An 18,963-nucleotide genomic window follows, 5' to 3' on the forward strand; every position below is an offset into this window, starting at 1 on the left:
CTTGAAACCAAAGCCGTCACCTATCGTCCATGGAGGACCTTCGATTTAGATATTTGAATCCTGTATTGATACTCTTGCTTTTATAATGATCAAAATAGGAAATGAAATGGAGAAAAAGCATATTTGCAGGGTTTTTTTTCAAGCAGAAAACACAAAACCAAAAGTCGTGAGTGATTTATTTATATATATTTTTTCGTCATTGGTGAAAACACCAAAGGAACATCAGCTTTAATGATCTTCAAGAAAATAACGGTTGCGGTGAAACTTGCCACAAGTTTAAAAACACAAAACGACGAGCAGATCGATGGGACACTGTAGAAAAAAAAAAAGAAAAAGCCAAGTCCTTTCGAAAGGCCCGTCTGTGTTCAGACACCAAAACAGGAAAAAAAGTGCAAAACGTAAGTTGGGAGCAGCGGCGAGTTCGGGCGCAGGCGTTCAAAAGCGAATCGATCATACTCCAGGTATGCTGAAGACCCGTCTGGACCGAACCGTCCCGACGCACGGCCGTAAGAAAGTCATGTAAACGAAAGCGCCTGTCGCAGCGGTTCGACCCGGATAGAATAAAATAAAATAAAATAAAATCACATCCACGCTCGGACCGCACAATGAAAAGTTTTAAGTTCACGTCGTCAAAGCTCCGCCGTTAAATAATCGACCGACGGATGAAATCGTGACGCGTTCAGAGACAAACGTTCCCTCGACGCTGCGTGAAACCAAGAGCGGCTGCGAGAAAAACGTAACAAACTTCCAAAGACTTAAAAGACGGCGATTCAGACGCTGCGTCTCTATGAAATACTGGTGACCGTCGTCTCTCCGGGCTGTTCCGGAACGTTTGACCTTCACGGGCCCGGATACACTAAAGAAACTAAACTTAGCCGTTGGTTCCCCAGACTGGAGTCCCTCCCCTCTCTGACCTCCGACCTTTGACCTCAGTGAACGGCAGCACAATAAAAAAAAAAAAAAAAAAACAGTTTTTCTCCTGCTGCGTTCACTGAATCCCTTCGCGCGCCTCGGTAGAGACGCTCACATGCTCGTCCCTTGAGTCTGCGGAATGGACGAACCTCGACAAACCTACAAAGAAACCGCCGTTGGCTCTCAGGTAGCACCCGCGCGTTTATTTAAGTTCAACAAAATCTGAAAGGCGTCCCGATTATCAAATGTGTCGTTCAAGTTTAAAGGCTCCGGCCACGGTCGACGGCTCGCTGAAGCTGATCTGAGGACAGCCGCAGAGCGTCGGAAGTGGCGACGAGCTCGGTAAAGTCAGGGGGGGCGGAGCCGCCGGCTCCCGTAGAAAAACGGCCACGCGAGAACCGCTAAACTTCAGAGTCGGCCTCGGCGGACGCCTGTCTGGGGGGAATCGTGGGAAGCTGACGCTTCTTCCTCCTCACGGCCGGATCCGGACGGGCGGCCTCCTGTGGCGGCGCTGCTGCGGGGGGGGCGGGGCCGGGGGCGGGGGCGGGGACGGGACGCCTCTTCTTGGCGGAGGCGCTGCAGCCGGCGCGGTCGTGCAGGATGCTCTGAGCCATGCCCTCCATCGCGGGGACGGGCATCCGCATGGCCGCCGCCATCTCCTGCTTGGCTGCGGAGACGAAGTCCGGATCTCTGGCCTGGGAGACAAGGCCGCCGCTCACCAGAGCCTGGGGGGACGGGACGGGACGGGACAGCAGGCAGGGATAAATCTGTGTTTTTTATTGTTCCACTACAGTCAGACATTAACAAAAATGAGCTTTTCTAATACTGCTCTGCAAAGTACAACTTCCTCTAATTACTGAACTCTGAAAGTCCGTGCAGAGGACAGAGATGAACCAAAATATTTGACTCTGATTTATATGTGTTGGGAAGATTTGTTCAGTTCGTAACATTTATCTTTGATTCAATCGGATGTAAAACGTTTCCATCAAATACGAATTGGGTGTAATTTGTTCATAGAAAAACAAGTGTAAGCTTTCCTGCTTGTACTTTTCTAGAAGCAAAAAATAATAATAAAAAAATAAGAACCTCCACGAAATGTACTCAAGTAATAAGCAAAAATAAAAAGCAAGAAATCTCGGTATTCGTAAGCAAAAGTTCAGCATCACTATAAAAATCTTCAACACATGAAGTAAATTGAATTAAAATCCTTAATTTTTATCGTCTGACTCTGAAGCAACTGAAAAAAGAAAGAAAGCGTAAAGCGTTTGAGGGTCTTCAGACATGATAATAATATAGAATTATGTCATCGCTGTTAATCAGACAATAAACTTCAATCATTTAAGGACGTTTGTTCTGAACGTGTCAGATCTTACAGTGAACCTGATGACTGTGACGTTAAACAATGTGTAATAAAGGGATTAACAGTGACTTTGCACCGACCTCCTGCACCAGCCGGTCGGCTGCAGAGCTTTGACTCTGGCCGTCGCCGTAGTTTGGATCATAAGGAAACTGAGGAGAGAGAGAGAGAGAGAGAGAAGGAGAGAGAGAGAGAGAGACGAGTTCACTTCAGCGGTCGGTTCATCAGCTCCTTCACGTGTGGCCCTCCAGAGAGAGGAAGCAGTACCTGCGTCCTGTCCGTCCTCACGGTGAAGCTCCAGGATCGTCTGCTCTCTGAAAAACAAACCACAACAGGGTCGGGGGCGAGCGGCGGGAGAATCTCCTCAGGCGGCCGCGGCGCGGTCGTACCTGGCTCCTCGTCCTCGCTGTGGTTGTAGAACTCCTCCGGGGTGCCTTCCCTTTCAAAAGAAAACCTGAAATACAACAAAGTCCATGAATCCTTCCTTCAGTAAGCGGACGGCAGGAATCGTGTGTGTGTCTCAGCTCACTCTGCGAAGGCGTTGTTGTTGGTGTTGCTCTTCGGCGCCGTGGCGGGGAAGAACTCCACCGCCGAGGTGGAGGAGTCGGGCGGCGACTCGGGCTGGCTCTCGGAGAACTGGAGGGGCCGCTGGTTGGTGACCTGGTGCGGCGGCTGACTGCTGGCGGCCTCGGCGGCGAACGGGTCGCCCCGGTTTCCAAACAGACCGTGTGAACGCTGCCAACACGTGACTCGTGTTACACAAACTGAACCGATGAAGCACCTGACCTCAGTGTGCAATGATGATATGGAAGGATGAGAAACGACACAATCTGCAGACTTGAATCAGTATTTTCATCAACTCAAGAGCGACTAACAGTCCAATTTAGTAAAATATGAGCATAATAACTCAGATTTTTATTCCTCTGTGTCGATTCAGCTTTTTTTTTTTTTTTTTCTTTTTGTCATTCCAATTTGCTTTTATAGAGAAAATAGAAAAGCCCAACATATCCACATGAGCAAGCAGGTTTGTTTGCGACTGGAAAGGAAAAACTCCCCCAACAGGGAGAAACCTTCGCAGAAACCAGACTCAGAGGTGGAGGAATTCTGTTAGTGCTCCATACATTTTTTTTTCTTTTTAATAATACAGTAATCACAGTGATCTAAATATTTTCCAACAGCCATGAGATTAAACCAGCCTGAGCAACAACAGAGCAAAAACCAAAATAATCACAACAATTATAACAAAAGCAAAAACAAAAGGACATAAAACAAAGAAAAAAAAAAAAAAAAGGAAAAGAGAAAAACAGAACGAAACAAAAAAAACTAAAAAAACCAACAACAACAAAAAAAGCAAACAACAACTTGATTTTGATAATCAACAGAGCAATCTCGTCAATGAGGAGCGGAAGTGTGTGTGTGTGTGTGTGTGTGTGTGTGTGTGTGTGTGTGTGTGTGTGTGTGTGTGTGTGTGTGTGTGTGTGTGTGTGTGTGTGTGTGTGTGTGTGTGTGTGTGTGTGTGTGTGTGTGTGTGTGTGGTCTGGATGTGAATGGATGAATGTGTCGATTCAGCTTTAACGTTAAATCGCCGCTCCGGACACTCGTCGTCACGCCCTCATCCCGCCGGTTGGATTCGGGCCTCTTGCGGGACGATCCCCACCTGGTAGATGTGCTCCTCCCCGGCCTCCTCCATGGCTCGGTCCAGGTCCTCCTCGTTCTGCAGGTCTCCTGAAATCGCCCGGTGCATCTCCGGCGCCGGCTCCTCGTCGATACTCCTCAGACCCGCCTGAAGGGGGGGGGACACGGGCGACGTGAGGCAGGGGGCGGAAACGTGGAATCCCGGAGGACCTGAAGGTGACGCTCACCTGGATCTCGGGGCCCGAGGCGTTCTTCTTGGAGGGCCGGTAGCCGTAGTACTCCTCCTGGCGCTTCAGGAACTTGCGGAAATGGTCTTGGAGCAGGAAGGTGGCGTAGAACTTCCCCACCGTCACTTCGTCATCTGCAAGCAGCAGGCGGGAGCGTGAGAACGACGCCGGGGGGGGAGAGGGGGGGGGGGGTGCTCTGTGACGTGACGCTCTACTGACTCACCTCCGATCGGGGGGATGACCTGGTCCAGGAGCTTCATGCTGGTGCGTTTCCAGATGGACTTTATGATGGCTCTCAGCTCCTCGTTGGCCTGCTCGAAGTTTCCTGGGAGGGGGGGGGGGGGACACGTTCAGATGAGGATCAAGTGGAAAGAATATGAAAAATCAATCAAAAAAAACAACACGGCTGCACCTTCCGTCTTGATTTTCAACGCGGTCCTGACCAGGGCGAACAGGGTGGCGTTGAAGGTGACGGTGCCGTCGCTGTTCAGAGGCATGTTCATCCCCACCAGACGCTGCAAACACAGCCAGCAGAATCCCTTTTAAATGTGTCTCATCGGACACGCAGAGAAAAAGTAGCGGGACCCTCTGTGGGGTGTGGGACGTGCCTGGCACGCCGCCCGGTGAGGACAGAACTTCCCGAAGCCCAGCGGCGGCTGGATGCGACGCAGCAGCGTCACCACATCCAGGTGTTTGATCCTCCCTCTGGGAGAGAAACGTGACACAATCAACTCGGGTTCACAGGCGCTCGCCTAAAGTGCCGGGGGCGTCGGCGCTCACGTGGCTTCGGGGTCGTACTCCGCCCAGATCTTCTTGAACTCGTCCAGGTGGTGAGGACCGAGGAGAGACCAGTCACGCGTCAGGTAGTCAAAGTTGTCCATGATGACGGCGACAAACAGGTTGAGGATCTGGGGAAAAAAAATAAAAAATTTACATTTCTGTGTCACGTTTCTTAAGAAAAAAACATGAAGACGGCGGCTGTTGCTCACCAGGAAGGCACAGAGGCAGTAGAAACTGAGGAAGTAACAGACGGCGAAGTTGGACCCGCAGGTGTACTCTTCTCCCGGCAGGAAGTCGGACTTGGGGTCACACTTCTTCCCGTACATGGAAGCCATCATGACCTCTTGCCAGGCCTCCCCGGTAGCACACCTGAACACGTAAAACACACATCAGACGGCGAAGCCTCGGCTCAGAAGAGACGCGACCTCGGCCCCCCCGCCCCCCCCCCGTCCCCCCGACTCACCGGAATAACATGAGAACAGCCTGAGGGAATGTTTGGAAGTTGTTGTTGCGATTGATTTGGGTTCCGTCCACTAAGGCGACTTTCCCGAAGATCTGGAAGGGTGTTATGATGCGGGTGGAAACGTAAACACGCGCAGCACGGCGGCCATCTACGGCTGTGAAACGAGGCGTGTACCTGCATGCCGATGACGGCGTAGATGAAGAAGAGCATGATGATGAGCAGAGCCACGTGAGGAAGAGCCTGCAGACACAGAAACACACGAATGAAACCGACATGATCGAAGACGACGACGACGACGACGATGATGATGATGGTGGCGACCGTCACCTGGAAGGACTTGATGAAGGTCCACAGGAGGTTCCGAATTCCCTCCGAGCGGTTCAGGAGTTTGACCAACCGCATGACACGGAAGAGTCGGAAGAACGTGATGGAGACCGAAGCGTTTTCTGCGGCCTGCGGCCAAGGAGGGATTTAAATTCAATTTAATGGAAAAAACAAACAAAAAAAAGAACCTAAATAAAAGTTGTTGGGAGAGTTTTGGACTCACCGCGATGACCTGCAAGGGATTTGTCTCCTGCACAAAGTGACAGACGCAGAGGTGACGGGCTGATCGAGTTACATTCAATCCAACTTCATCATCAATCGCAGACGCATGACAAGCGTTAATTAACCGTCAGACATTCAGATTATTATTTGAAAAATGAAATATAGTTAAGATCAGAGTCAATTTCCTTCTCTTGATGAGTTACAAGAGTCGCATGGCAGGAGCTGCTGGACAACTGGTAACTCATGCAGAAATACACACACATTTTACTTTAAAAAGAAAACGTCAGTCCAGCCGCCACTCGACGAAGCCCCGTTTACACAAACAGCACGAGGCCGACTGCAACGCGATAGCGCAGCCCCTCCGTCTCGGTCCCCCGTTAAGACGGGACGGACGTTTACGCTGGCGGGGTTGAGCAACACGCAGGCCGTTTACAGAACGGCCAGCAGTCGGTTTTTAGTCGGTGAGGCGAAGCGACGTGCCGACACAGCAAGAGCTCATGCAGCGGTGCGGTGCAGATCAGATATTTACAGCGCAGCCATGGAGACAGTACAGTCCTCCACTGGAGGCCAGGGCAGTCTGTGGAGGACAGGACAGGTGGCGGGTGAGGGTGCGCGAAGGACGGAGAGACGGATGGGGAAGACAGAGAGAAAAAAAGGAGAACGTGTGGCATCGTGTCTGAATGAAGACTGGAACTGCTGCAAGCTTGGTGTTTGTGGATGGAAAAATCATAGGACAAACAAAGAAACAACCTAAACGATAAGTGCTCTTCTGAAATGATCACTCAACGCATATAAGACGTGAAATCACTGAATTACAGTTTTCTGGAAATGCATCTTGAACATGGTGATAATTGAGGCGGTGAAACAGTTACTGACTAAGTCCTTCCGGCTGAGACCTTAAATGAATCATCTCTGTGACTTTACATGGCATCGCACTGACGCCCGTGACTCTCACATTGGACTTTAACACAAAACACCTGCTACAAGACATTTCATGATCTTTTTTTTTTTTTTTTAAGAGACTCTAATAAAGAAAACTTTATATTTTCACTCACGTCAACTTCACTCAGGATGACGTCAACAACGCTGCCGATGACAATGACGAAGTCAAACACGTTCCAGGGGTCTCCGAAGTAGCCCTGCACACGGAATAGACGCACAGGCGGGTTAGGGAAACGTGACGAGGAGCGCAGGTGAACAGGTGAACAGGTGAACAGGTGAACAGTTACCCTGGCTTTGAAGGCCAGGAGCTTCAGGATCATCTCCACGGTGAAGAGCACCGTGAAGATCAGGTTCAGAGTGTCTGACAGCTTGGTGACGTGGTCCGACTGGTTGCAGTGCTGTTGTATGGAGACAGAAACAAGTATTATGAATACAGTTTTCTATTATTATGTACTCCGAGCAATGGAACTGTTGTGTTATTGTGATTTACCTGCTCTGGGATGACTAATTAAAGTCTTTTTTCATGTTATACTAGCCAATATCAACAATATCCAATATAGGTCATTTATATTGGAGACACATGCACTTTTTTTTTAATAAAAGTTGAAAGATGCTGAACATGTCGGTACAAAACTGCTTAAATTAATGAAACTATGTGCAGATGGCCCATGCGATAAGAGCATAGTGAAAAAATGATTTAAAATCTGCACAGCCCAGCTCTCTGTAAATACAGATGCAATAAACACAGGCCATTAATACTGACGTATTTTTTTCCCAAATGTATTAAATTTGACCCTTTTAAGGGCTATTTTTCATTTTCAAGCCACATTTAATCTAAAGCTCCACTAAACACAGAACCGAGGTGGACCCTGGTGACTCGGATCGTCCCCTACCTGCATCCCCAGACACAAGGTGTTGAGCATGATGAGGAAGAACATGAGGTACTCGAAGTAGCAGGAGGTGACGATGTACCAGACGCGGTACTGGTAGGGGTTCTTAGGGATGTAGCACCGCAGGGGGCGCGCCTTCAGGGCGTACTGGACACACTGCCGCTGGGGGGAGGACAAGGCGCACGACGCGAGCGTTAAAAGCTTTCAGCAGAAAGGATTTTTACTTTTTTTTTTTTTTAAGTTTGACAGCAGCGGGTCGTCACCTGGTTCTTGTCCAGCTCACAGTCCTTGTACTCCTGCTCGCCCTGCTCCTGGAAGGTGACGATGACGAAGCCCACGAAGATGTTCATCATGAAGAAGGCGATGAGGATGATGTAGATGATGAAGAAGATGGACACGTCGACGCGGTTGTTGTAGACGGGACCCATGTCCTCCTGGTCTGAGTCTATGGCTCGGTACAGCAGCCTGGGAGCAGGGGCGGCGGCGGTGAGACAGACGGGAAGCTTTCCAGACCGCCGTCGACGGTCCAACATGATTCAGGTCATTCAGACTGGACTCCAGGATTTAACCTCGAGACGGACGTAACACACCGAATCCTGACTCAAATCACACAGTCTGCTCACTTTGGCCAGCCTTCAAACGTGGCGATGGTGAAGAGGGCCAGCATCCCGTACAGCACGTTGTCGAAGTTGAAGTCGCTGTTGACCCACTCTCTCTTCGCCAGCACCGTGTCCCGCAGGGAATTCTCTATCGGCTTCAGGAAGAATCCCCTGAGCCGGGGAGAGAGAGAGAGAGAGAGAGAGAGAGAGAGAGAGAGAGAGAGAGAGAGAGAGAGAGAGAGAGGACGGTCATGCTAAAATAGCGCCACACCTCAGATAAATGAGATGAGCCGTGTGGGAATGGTGTCGGCCTTACTGGCATTCCTCCTCCGTCATCTTCGACGAGTCTGTGCAGCTGTAGAATTTCCCCTGACGGGATCAGAGGAACAATTATCGGCGATGACGGCCTGAGGATCAGTTTGGGGATGTGACTGGAACAAAGATCGTTCGAAATGCGCACCTTGAAAAGTTGGACTCCAATGCAGGCAAACATGAAATTCAGCAGCATGGTGACCAGGACGATGTTTCCGATCGTTTTGATGGCGACAAACACACACTGGACGACGTGCTGCATGGGAAGAGAAGAGAACGTTACTGGGAGGGGAGAGCTTGGAACATTAGTGTTATTCCCAGGGTGACTCAGCCAATCTCAACTGAACAGGTGCACCTTATTTATCATACTTTTCTACATGATTTGCTTTAATGCATTTCTTTAATTTCTTCTGAAGAAACTTCTTGTAATTTCTTTGTGAAGCACCGTGAATTGCCTTGTGTTTGAATGGCGCTCTATAAACAAACTGGCCTTGCCTTGGATTCCTTGCTAAAAGTCACATATGATTTAATCTAAACGTTTTTTTCCCCTCATTTCATTCTTCACCTATTTTTCATTTAACCATCTAATATCATCATCTCATACCACCAGATAATATTCTAAGCAGTTGTGATTAACGTCGTACTTTAGTGACTTTCAACGCAAACATTTCCCGCGGGTTTACGATAAACGCCGTTTCACCTTGAGGCCCTTGGCCCTGTTGATGGCTCTGAGGGGCCTCAGCACCCTGAGCACCCTGAGGATCTTCACCACGGAGATCGCGCTCGACCTGCAACACAAGCACGGGACCAGAGTGACGACCGAAGAGTCGTCGGGGAGCAAGAGCACTGAGAAAAGGACGGCGGGGACTCACTCCATGCCCATGGACAGGAGCGAGACCGTGACCACGATCAGATCCAGGATGTTGAAGGAGTTCCTGCAGAAGGAGCCCTGGTGCATGAACGCTCCGTACACGGTCATCTGTCACACGGAAACACACTTAACACTGCAGCTCGCGTCGTTTTAACTCGATTTTGAGCAACTGCTTTAAAAATGACAAATTCATTGCGACCGTGTCTCAAGTAAAATTCTTCTAGAGTTTTTTTTTAATGGCAAAAAAACAAAAAAAAATCCAACATATCTGACATCTCAGTCTGGGAGGTTTTATTTTATTCTTTCTTTTTATTATCTGAACATTCAGTCAGTTGTTAGAGGAAGTTGTTAAAGTAATTGACCATGATGCAAAGGTCTCTGGCTCAGCTTTTATCTCCGCAGTGGAGAGACTATAGAATTTGCAGTTAAATATAAATGTCCAGTAACTATTGTGATTGTGAATATATGAGCCAGAGAGCAAAACGACTTCACGTCGACGTCAGATTTTATTGCCCGTTTGAAACTTTGCTCGTTTTCTGAGGAAACATTTAATAGCTCAGATTGATAAAAATTTCAAAAATGTGTACTGGGGGGGACAAATTGATGACCTTTAATCACATCAATATTAATTAAATTAATGAGAGTCCAATGAAGTATCTCATCTACCTTCAGAACAATCTCTATGGTGAACACGGTTGTGAAAACAATATCAGCATAGGCCAGGATCTGAAAGACAGGAAGAAAAGCAGGTTGGGTCACCAGATGTCAGGTTTTTTTTTTCCTTCAGTGACGAACGTTCGCTGTCAGGTGAGTTATTACCTGGTTTCTGTAGGATCTGGGATCGATGGGATCCTCAGCCGCCAGCGAGATGGAGGAGAGGAGGATGAACAGCAGGATCAAGTTGGTGAAAGACGAGTGATTGATGATCTTGTAGCACAGTTTACGGAACCTGAACACAGACGGACGAGGCGCAGGGGCTTTTTATGGCGCGCCGGCAGTTATCTGGTTTTTATCTCGTCTCTGGTTTTCGGCTTTCAGATCCATACTTGTTCTGAGGGCCAAAGATGAAGAAGGAGCTGGCTTCCGGCAGAGGGACGGCCTCCTCCTTCAGCTGCAGGTCGGCCATCGGCCGCGGCCGGGGGCTGATGGGGATTTCAGGCTCTACCTCCTCGTCATCACCTGTTGCAGTCACACGTTTATCACTGTGATTAAAATCCCAAAACAATGAGGGAAGAGGAGGCTGTGACAGAACGCTGGCGGTGGGCTTTATATGGTCGTCACCGGCGGAGGGCGAAAATAGCCTGAGTCCAACTGTGATGAAACGTTACTATACTTATACTGTAACGCAGCCAAGGCAGCGGCGGCGCCGGTAAACAGCCGGCGTAATGAATCACTGCCGCTACTGACCTCCTTCTCACAGCTGAGGAACGTGTGCAGAGAGACCAGAGGCGGGTCCTCGTTACCTGGGAAGTCTGCTGGCGGGAAGGGGTCCTTCACTTCATTCACGTTGGACTCAAACTCATCGATCTTGAGCTGAGAAACAGGACAGTATAGACGGAAACGGTGTTAATGAATAGTGAGTCTGTGGCGCGACACTGGAACAGACGCTCACCTTGGCCGTGGTGGGCATGCCCTCCATCTTGGCTCTCTGCTCCGCCAGTTTCTTAGCTATTCTCTCCCGGTCCTCATCGGTCTTGTCCGGCATTTTGGACCTTGAGGGTAACAAGAAAAAATAAAATCATTATGCACTGACAGGAGAGATTTTTCAATAACTTGTACATCTTTTTTTTATTCTGTATTTTCTCCCTAACCTCATTAGTTTCTTCCTCATCTTCTCCTCTGCCTTCTCCTTCTGAGCGGAAGTCAGACTCTCGGCCTCCGCCAGGTTATCCACGGCGATGGCCAAGAAGACATTGAGGAGGATATCTGACGGCCGCGAGCTCAGGAAGATAAGAACCTCGGTTGTAAACATGCAACGACTGAAGGCTTCTGACGATCCGTGAGCGAGGGGATACAGTTTCCGCAGACGAAGAGCGTGATGAAGTAGATGGCCACCAGGATGCCGGGGATGACCGGCCCTCCGTAGGCCATGATGCCATTGTACATGATGGACGTCCACTCTTCCCCTGTGAGGATCTGATCAGAAGAAACAACAATACACAATCAATGGATGGATGGATGGATGGATGGATGAATATCTTGGTTTTTTATGACCCTAATCCTAACCCTAACCCTAACCCTAACTAACTAACTAACTAACTAACTAACTAACTAACTAACTAGCTAACTAACTACGAGTGTAAACAGATATTCTATCCAATTAAAATCAAACAATCAATTCAATTGTTTTGAATATTAAAGGAGGATAAAGTCCACATATCTTTGTCATGTAGGATTTCAAGAACAGACACTAGAAATCATTAAGTACCATCTATAAAGACTCATTAATCAACAGAAATACAGCGAGTATCACTGTATAAACAGACACAGGTACAGAATCAGGCTTATAACTGGAAGTATAAAATAATTAATGATAGCAGGAATGACTTCTCTGAGTTGTAGAAAAAAAAATCTCTTCCCTCTAAATTCCAGCTTGTAGACAAATGACCAAACAAAACAAAAAAAAGCCAATATGTGTGAAAAACCTTCAAAGTGACGTTGAACAAAGTGACCTCGGGCTCCGCGGCAGAGTTTAAAGCCGACTCTCTCCCCGCTCACCTGGAACACGCTGATCAGGGCCTGGGGGAAGTTGTCGAAGTTGCTGCGTCGGACTCTGTGGTCGGAAAAGTTGAACTTCCCGCCGAACACCTGCATGCCCAGCAGCGAGAAGATGACGATGAAGAGGAAGAGGAGGAGCAGCAGGGAGGCGATGGAGCGCACGGAGTTGAGCAGGGAGGCCACGAGGTTACTGAGAGAGGTCCAGTACCTGCAGGGCCGACAAAAAAAAACCATCGAGATCCGTCGAGTGGCGACGACCGGGCCTTGACGGGACGCTTTTCGACGAGACTCACTTTGTGACTTTGAGGATCCGGAGCAGTCGAATGCACCGGAGCACCGAGAAGCCCAGAGGAGTGACGGCGCCCGCCGACAGCATGATCATCTCCAGGATGCCGCAGACCACCACGAAGAAGTCGAAGCGGTTAAACAGAGACATGAAGTAGGCCCTGGGTCCCAGAGCGTACATCTTCACCAACATCTCGATGACGAAGAGAACCAGGAGCACACGGCTGGCCACGTCTGTGGAGGAGAGAGACAGAGAGAGAGAGAGAGAGAGAGAGAGAGAGAGAGAGAGAGAGAGAGAAAAGGGTGAGAAATGGACGGGACTCGACGCTCAAGGTGAGTAAAAGGACTCAGCGACCTTGCAGGGAGGTGAGCGACTCCGACTGGTGGTGGTGCTCGGTGGCGATGGTCAGTGTGTTGAGGAAGACGAGGATCATCACCACCCAGTAAAAGGTTTTGGTTTTCACGTACACCAAACACTTCATCCTGAAGAAGCGGTTCCAGCGGCGGCCCAGGCGGCTGCAGCGCAGGAACGACCGGGGAATTAACCGTGCGTCGTTACTCCCCCCCCGTGTGTCTTACCTCGTGCCAGCATTTGTAAACCCGACTCACTAGTAGTAGACGATCTTGCTCTTCCCCTCCAGGCCATACAGGCTGTCTGTGTCTGAATCTCCGCTGGTCAGCGGCAGAAGACCTGCTCAGATTAAAAAAAACATTTTGCAGTGTCTCTCCTCGAGGGCCGGAGCGGAGGTGGTCTTCTTGACGCTGACCTTTGCCCTCTCTGTCCGCATCCAGGACTTCAGCATGAGTGATCCACTCCATGTATCCGTGGAGGTCTTCGTCCAGCTGCTGACGCTCCCGCAACTTCTGGAACTCCCCGCGAGACCTGGCCTTCTCCCGCTCTTTGGTGAACTCTCTGTGTGGAATCGAATCGCAGCCCCACTCGTTATTTATCGTTGGAACAGGGAATCCTGTCACACTTTAGAGAGGGGCTCTTGAACAGATGGCCTCACCCACTGAGCACACCCAGAACCAGATTGAGGACGAAGAAGGAGCCCACCAGGATGAGAGGAACAAAATAGATCCACGGCCACTCGTTTCCGATGGCGTCGTTGACCTGAAAGGAAAAAACTGAAACAATAAACCAAGCTGGTCGACCAGAAACAAAGAATTCTGTCTGGTTTACAGTGTCCAGCATCTCCACAACGTCATGAGTGGACGGACCCAGTAGAGCACTTTGGTCCAGCCCTCCATGGTGATGCACTGGTAGACGGTGAGCATGGCAAAGCCGATGTTGTCAAAGTGTGTGATGCCGTTGTTGGGACCCTCCCAGCCCGGCCGACACTCGGAGCCATTGATGATACAGCGGCGGCCATTGCCGGCCTGAGCGCAGGGGGCGGGGAGCTCGGCCTCTGCCGTGGCGTATATATCTGAGGATCCAAGAGGAAAGAGGGGAGGAATGACACAGCTCCATAGAGCAGGCGCAAGATCTACGATGGTGTCTCTGTTGGTACGCACTTGTGCCAGTGTAGTAGCAGGTTTTGTGCATCTTGCACTTGAAGAGCTCCAGACCCATGATGGCATAGATGGTAACTAAGAGGAAAACCAGCAGAGCAATGTGCAGCAGGGGCAGCATGGCTTTCAGGATGGAGTTCATCACCACCTGCAGACCTGGGAATGAGGAAGACGTCTGTAAAACTACACGTTTACTGAGGACAACTCTCAGACACTGGACAAGCCTGTTCCACCAATAATGCACAATCCATTAGGGTTCCTAGTGTTAACCACGACCCTACCCCGAACCAAAACACTAAACCAACCCTACCCCGAACCAAAACACTAAACCAACCCTACCCCGAACCAAAACAATACACCAACCCTACCCCGAACCAAAACAATAAACCAACCCTACCCCGAACCAAAACAATAAACCAACCCTGACCCAAACCCAGAAACCAACAATAACACAATCAAATGGATCAGAGAAGTAAACAAAAACAATCTCAGTATACAAAATGTATGTATGTATGTATGTATGTATGTATGCATGTATGTATGTATGTATGGTTTGTTTGTTTGTCGTGGGGTCTCATGTGTATTAAAGCACTGCTTCTCACTGGGAACTCCAGAAACGAGGCGCAGGGGTCGGAGCACTCTGAAGGCTCTCAGTGCCTTCATGTCAAACCCTCCACCCTTTTCCATCGGCACGCCTGCTATCCTATTTATGGTGTCCAAAGCAAAAGTGAAGAGACTGTAAAAAAACAAAAAAACAAACAACAAATATTAAACCCGATTAGACGTCTATTCCAGGCTTGACAGCGTTATTCAAGCTTGTGTTCCATTTTCAGCCCTTTTGACTCTTCTGGTCAGAGAGGTTTCCACCTGCAGCTCATCTTACCCCATGAAGACGATGACAAAGTCCAATATGTTCCAGCAGTTCCGTAAATAGGCGCCTTCATGGAACACCAGCCCGTACGCTACTATCTTTAAAAAGCACTCTAACGTGAAGACGATCATGAAAATGTACTCCAGACTCTCCTGCGGGAAGAAGAGCAAAACATTTGGAAAACCTGTCATGAACAAACAGTCAGTCGACATTGAAAATGAGCTGCATCGAGCAGCGATGGCTGGAAATGCAGCTGTCGAACCACTGAAGGTCAGCAAAAGCATGAATTCTCACAGGTTATTGGGGTTTTTTCTGAAGCACCTGCTGGGCAGAATAGATGTTTATGTAAACACTTGCTGCCGCCGCTGCTACTACTACAACATCATATTATCTTTTATAGCCTGTTTAGCCATTCTGGTGTCAATTAAACACAACCCCCCCCCCCAGCTGTTGGAACAGACGGCTGACCCGCGACTCATATTAATTACACAATTTGCGCCGCCATGCGACAACGGGAGAGGTGACACTCCACAGCCCTGTGGGGAGGTTTTGATCAGAGATGGTTACAAGATTAAAAAATAAAATATCAGGATGGTTAGATTATAGTCTCTGCTTGCTTGCGGACCCTGTACACAACTCAGAAGACACCAACAGACCAGTTTGGGGTATTTCTCAGCTTATAAAAGTTTGAGCTGCACATGAAAAGGCTTAATTAACTCTCAATTTTAGGCAAAATTGTAGTTTATCTGGAATTTATAATGTACTTACAGACACCCTCAGCCTCTAATCAATTATAACCTCCAAATTCTGGCCTCAAATCAACAAAGAATAATATATATTTATACTATTTAACAAGCAGGAAAGACTGTTGGTTGTTGAGTCTCACCATTATATTCATCTCTTATATTCATTAGCATGAGTGGTGCAACGCTGTCCCGACCTACTTCTACCAGCAGACGGGGGGGCTGGCCGTCTCTTCTTACATTTCTTACCTCTGAGGAATGGTACGGTAAAGAGGAGTCGGGCCAAAGCAAAGATATGAAATATTTGGAGTCAGATCTGTGTGTCTGAGACATCGGATGAACAAATCAAATTGATGTGTGTAAACAAGACAGAAAGTTTGACCTTTAACCCCAAAATCGACGCCCCCTCCAACGTCAAATTCTAATATTTAACGCAAATGTGTGTTTCAAACCCTGTGGTTGCTGTGTGGTTATCCAGCCTCGCTGCAGTGGAAAACTACATCTACGATGGTGAAACACAATATTCCTGGATGCAAATCAGCAGCACCGTCTTCCTTTGACTGCTATACGAGGCCTGTGAATCACCAGAGAAGTAATCAAACCTCCGCTGCTTTAAATCCCGGTGTGGAATTTCCAGTAGTTTCCCTTTTAACTCCAGAAATAGTCTTTTGGTATTTCTAATGAGATGTCACTCGAGGAAATGAGGGGATTTCACGGTCATCTGCAGACCCAGATGGGATTCCAAATAAAGAACTGACTTGTTTGTGGTGGCATCTAAATGAAGCGTGGCACTCTGACCAAAAAAAAACAAACAGCTGAAACCCTGTAAGCGTCTGATGAGTCCGAGCTGTGGCTGTTTTCTGTTCAGCCTCACAGTCCTTCAGCCATGAAGCAGTGGAATGCTTTCCATGAAGAAGATTAAAAAAATACAAATAAAAAAATCAGCCACGTGCCATAAATCTAAGAGGAAATTGTTTTGTGGTCGTGCTTGAAGCTTACCAAACTCGAGTTGGTGTTGTTGCTGTCTTCTTCAGGCATGGGCAGAAACACCGCCAGCGCAATGCAGTTGGCAAAGATGGTCAATAAGATGATGATCTCGAAGGTTCTGAATGGCAAAGCTCAGGATTGTAAGAATACAAGAAGGAAAAAGTGGGGGGGGGGAAAGAAGGGATCTGTTTCATGTGCATCTCGGAGAGAATAGATCATCTATTTATTTATTTATCTGTGTGTTGTGGTGTTTTTTTATTTTATTTAACAGGACAAAATCAAACACTCCTGCAGCCTTGTGGACACTGGAGCAGCAGCTTTAAATTCTGCCTGAAACATCATCCTGAAAACAGCTTCAGTGTAACTTTGTCTGCTGCGCCGCCTCATTCTCGTCCACAGGGGGCGCCGCATGAGAATTCCCCTGCCAGATCAGCATCCTGTCTCTCTGTGATGCAGTGAGACAGCTGCACAGCCCAAGAATATGACCGAACCATTTAAACACAGTCCACCCATCAGGAAATACTCATCTCTGGTTCTCGAACTGTGTATCTCTGTGTTCTAAAAAATCCGTATCGAGTCATAGATTTTCCCTGAATAAGGATTTCATTCAGTTTCTCAGAATGAAGACGTCATTTTACAGAATCGACGTGATCAAAGCGCTGCAGTAAACGAGCCGTGATGTTGCCCAAGTGCCACCGATTGACACTTTTTCACCTTTCCTCCGTCTTATTCTACAGACGGCGACAGTTCAGATCCATGAAACAAAGAGAACGCAGAGTCATGATATACGAGTTACGCTACGACCGACTCGTTCTGTTCCACATGGCCAGCGTGTGATGCAGAGCCGTCGGGCTAAAAGCGGAGGGAAATCCCCCGGCGGGCAACGCAACCGCATTCCAGAGCCACTATAGAACGCCGTTTCGGTGTTTCTGATGAGACGAGGGTGAAAATCCAAAGGTTCAAAAACCCAACGGAGGTTAACGGCGGCGCACATGACAGAAGCATTAGCACCTCGGGCTTCGACTTATCGCAGATCAGACGGAGGCTTGACCCCGGTCTGCTTCTCTTTCGCAGGTGAACAACAACCTGATACCCCGTCACTCTGCAGAAACACAATGTGAGAGTCTGGCGGCTGTTTCGGGCGTCTAAACAGTGGCGGGAGGCGAGTGTGTGTGTGTGTGTGAAGGCTTGTGAGGAATCAAGGATACTTCCACTCCACGATGTTGATGCAGGCCTTGCGGAACGGGTTTTTGAGGGTGAAGAGGAAGAGGGACCTGGCGGGCCGGGGGTTCCCCCCCGTGGCCTGAAGCTTCTTCAGCTTCTCCCGCTGCTTCCTCTTCAGCTCCTCCTCGTTCATGATGACCGGCTTGGCCCCGTCGCTGCTCGCCATCCTGACGCCGCCTCAGCTCCCGGGGGGGGGCGAGATCCAAAAATCCCAGAGAAGTGTGGCCCTTCGCGGTATGATTCCTCCACCACCGGCCGGCCCCCCACCAACACTCCTAAGGCCGCAGGCGTAGGTCCTCTCTGTGGTGGCCTCCGGGCTCCAGGCCGACCCCTCGTGGGCTCCCGGCTTCCCCGCTTCCTCCGGCTCGGTGCCTCAGGCCTTCCTCCCGGCTGAGGGGCTCCGACAGAAACAAGCCGCCTCGGCAGGAGAAGTGACAGGAGCCCCGAGTGGCTGAGGGAGCAGTTGGTCCCGCTGCAGTTTAAATTTAGACCCTGAGCCAGCGGCAGGCCATGCTTGGGGATGAGGAGGGGGGGGGGGGGGTTAAATGGGACCCAGGGGGTTGGGGCAGGGCAGCAGGAGCAAGAAGGGGGGTTCAGTTTAATTGCTCCGCCGGTGGCATGAACCTGAACTCCTGTGAAAACAGACAGGTGGAAGTTTTAAACACTGTGTTTTAGGGTTTTTTTTCTCTCCCGACCTTTAAGCAAAAATGTCAAAGGATGACCTCCTTCAACTATTTCAACTTGAGTGAAAAAAGTAAAATACATGGAGGTTTCACAGTGGTGCAGAGGAATATCTCGATTTCTGGAAAAACTAATCTTGAGCTTTGGTTTGATTTATTTTTCTAGCTATTTTCTATTGGCTGAGGTGTTTCAACTCTTATATTGTGTTGAAAAATCTCTATATATATTTTAACTTTTCTATTTTGAAATGTTTGGCAGGAGTTTGTTTGTGTCGACTCTGTTCATAAAATGCTGGATGTCCCAGAATGAAGGGACAAAACTCACCTGTTTGTTCTTTTTCATAGTTGCATTGATCACGCGCCACTTCAAATGACTAAATAAGTCATTAAAATTAAATGTATATATGTA

General features: G+C 48.8%; 1 protein-coding gene across 1 annotated transcript; it reads right to left on the reverse strand.

Annotated features, from left to right (window-relative positions):
- Window positions 1–161: 161 nt before the first annotated feature.
- Window positions 162–18,317, reverse strand: LOC308130379 (dihydropyridine-sensitive L-type skeletal muscle calcium channel subunit alpha-1-like). Its single transcript, XM_080496715.1, has 45 exons — window positions 17,859–18,317; window positions 16,663–16,768; window positions 14,933–15,072; window positions 14,652–14,785; window positions 14,053–14,205; window positions 13,759–13,964; window positions 13,548–13,651; window positions 13,305–13,450; window positions 13,147–13,228; window positions 12,893–13,053; window positions 12,546–12,771; window positions 12,253–12,460; window positions 11,550–11,670; window positions 11,346–11,460; window positions 11,147–11,246; window positions 10,998–11,067; window positions 10,581–10,713; window positions 10,354–10,483; window positions 10,201–10,260; window positions 9,536–9,642; window positions 9,364–9,451; window positions 8,812–8,919; window positions 8,668–8,720; window positions 8,376–8,522; window positions 8,016–8,217; window positions 7,756–7,914; window positions 7,150–7,260; window positions 6,976–7,059; window positions 6,450–6,497; window positions 5,922–5,948; window positions 5,702–5,827; window positions 5,549–5,614; window positions 5,375–5,466; window positions 5,121–5,280; window positions 4,912–5,039; window positions 4,740–4,836; window positions 4,544–4,646; window positions 4,355–4,456; window positions 4,132–4,265; window positions 3,927–4,052; window positions 2,799–3,004; window positions 2,659–2,723; window positions 2,537–2,583; window positions 2,353–2,421; window positions 162–1,637 (listed from the first exon to the last, which is right to left on the reverse strand). The coding sequence occupies exons 1-45, from the start codon at window positions 18,038–18,040 to the stop codon at window positions 1,314–1,316; spliced, it is 5,556 nt and encodes a 1,851-aa protein (XP_080352841.1). The 5' UTR covers window positions 18,041–18,317; the 3' UTR covers window positions 162–1,313.
- Between the last annotated feature and the right edge of the window lie 646 nt (window positions 18,318–18,963).

Source organism: Blennius ocellaris, assembly GCF_963422515.1.
Source record: "Blennius ocellaris genome assembly, chromosome: 5".
Classification (NCBI taxonomy): Eukaryota; Metazoa; Chordata; class Actinopteri; order Blenniiformes; family Blenniidae; genus Blennius; species Blennius ocellaris.

Excerpts from the sequence above, each read along its gene's own strand:
- LOC308130379 (XM_080496715.1), bottom strand. The coding sequence starts at position 18,040 with ATGGCGAGCAGCGACGGGGCCAAGCCGGTCATCATGAACGAGGAGGAG. Across the intron at positions 11,461-11,549 it reads GCTCTTCGTCTGCGGAAACT|ATATCCTCCTCAATGTCTTC; the intron begins GTATCCCCTCGC and ends CGCGGCCGTCAG. Across the intron at positions 9,643-10,200 it reads CCATAGAGATTGTTCTGAAG|ATGACCGTGTACGGAGCGTT; the intron begins GTAGATGAGATA and ends TCCGTGTGACAG.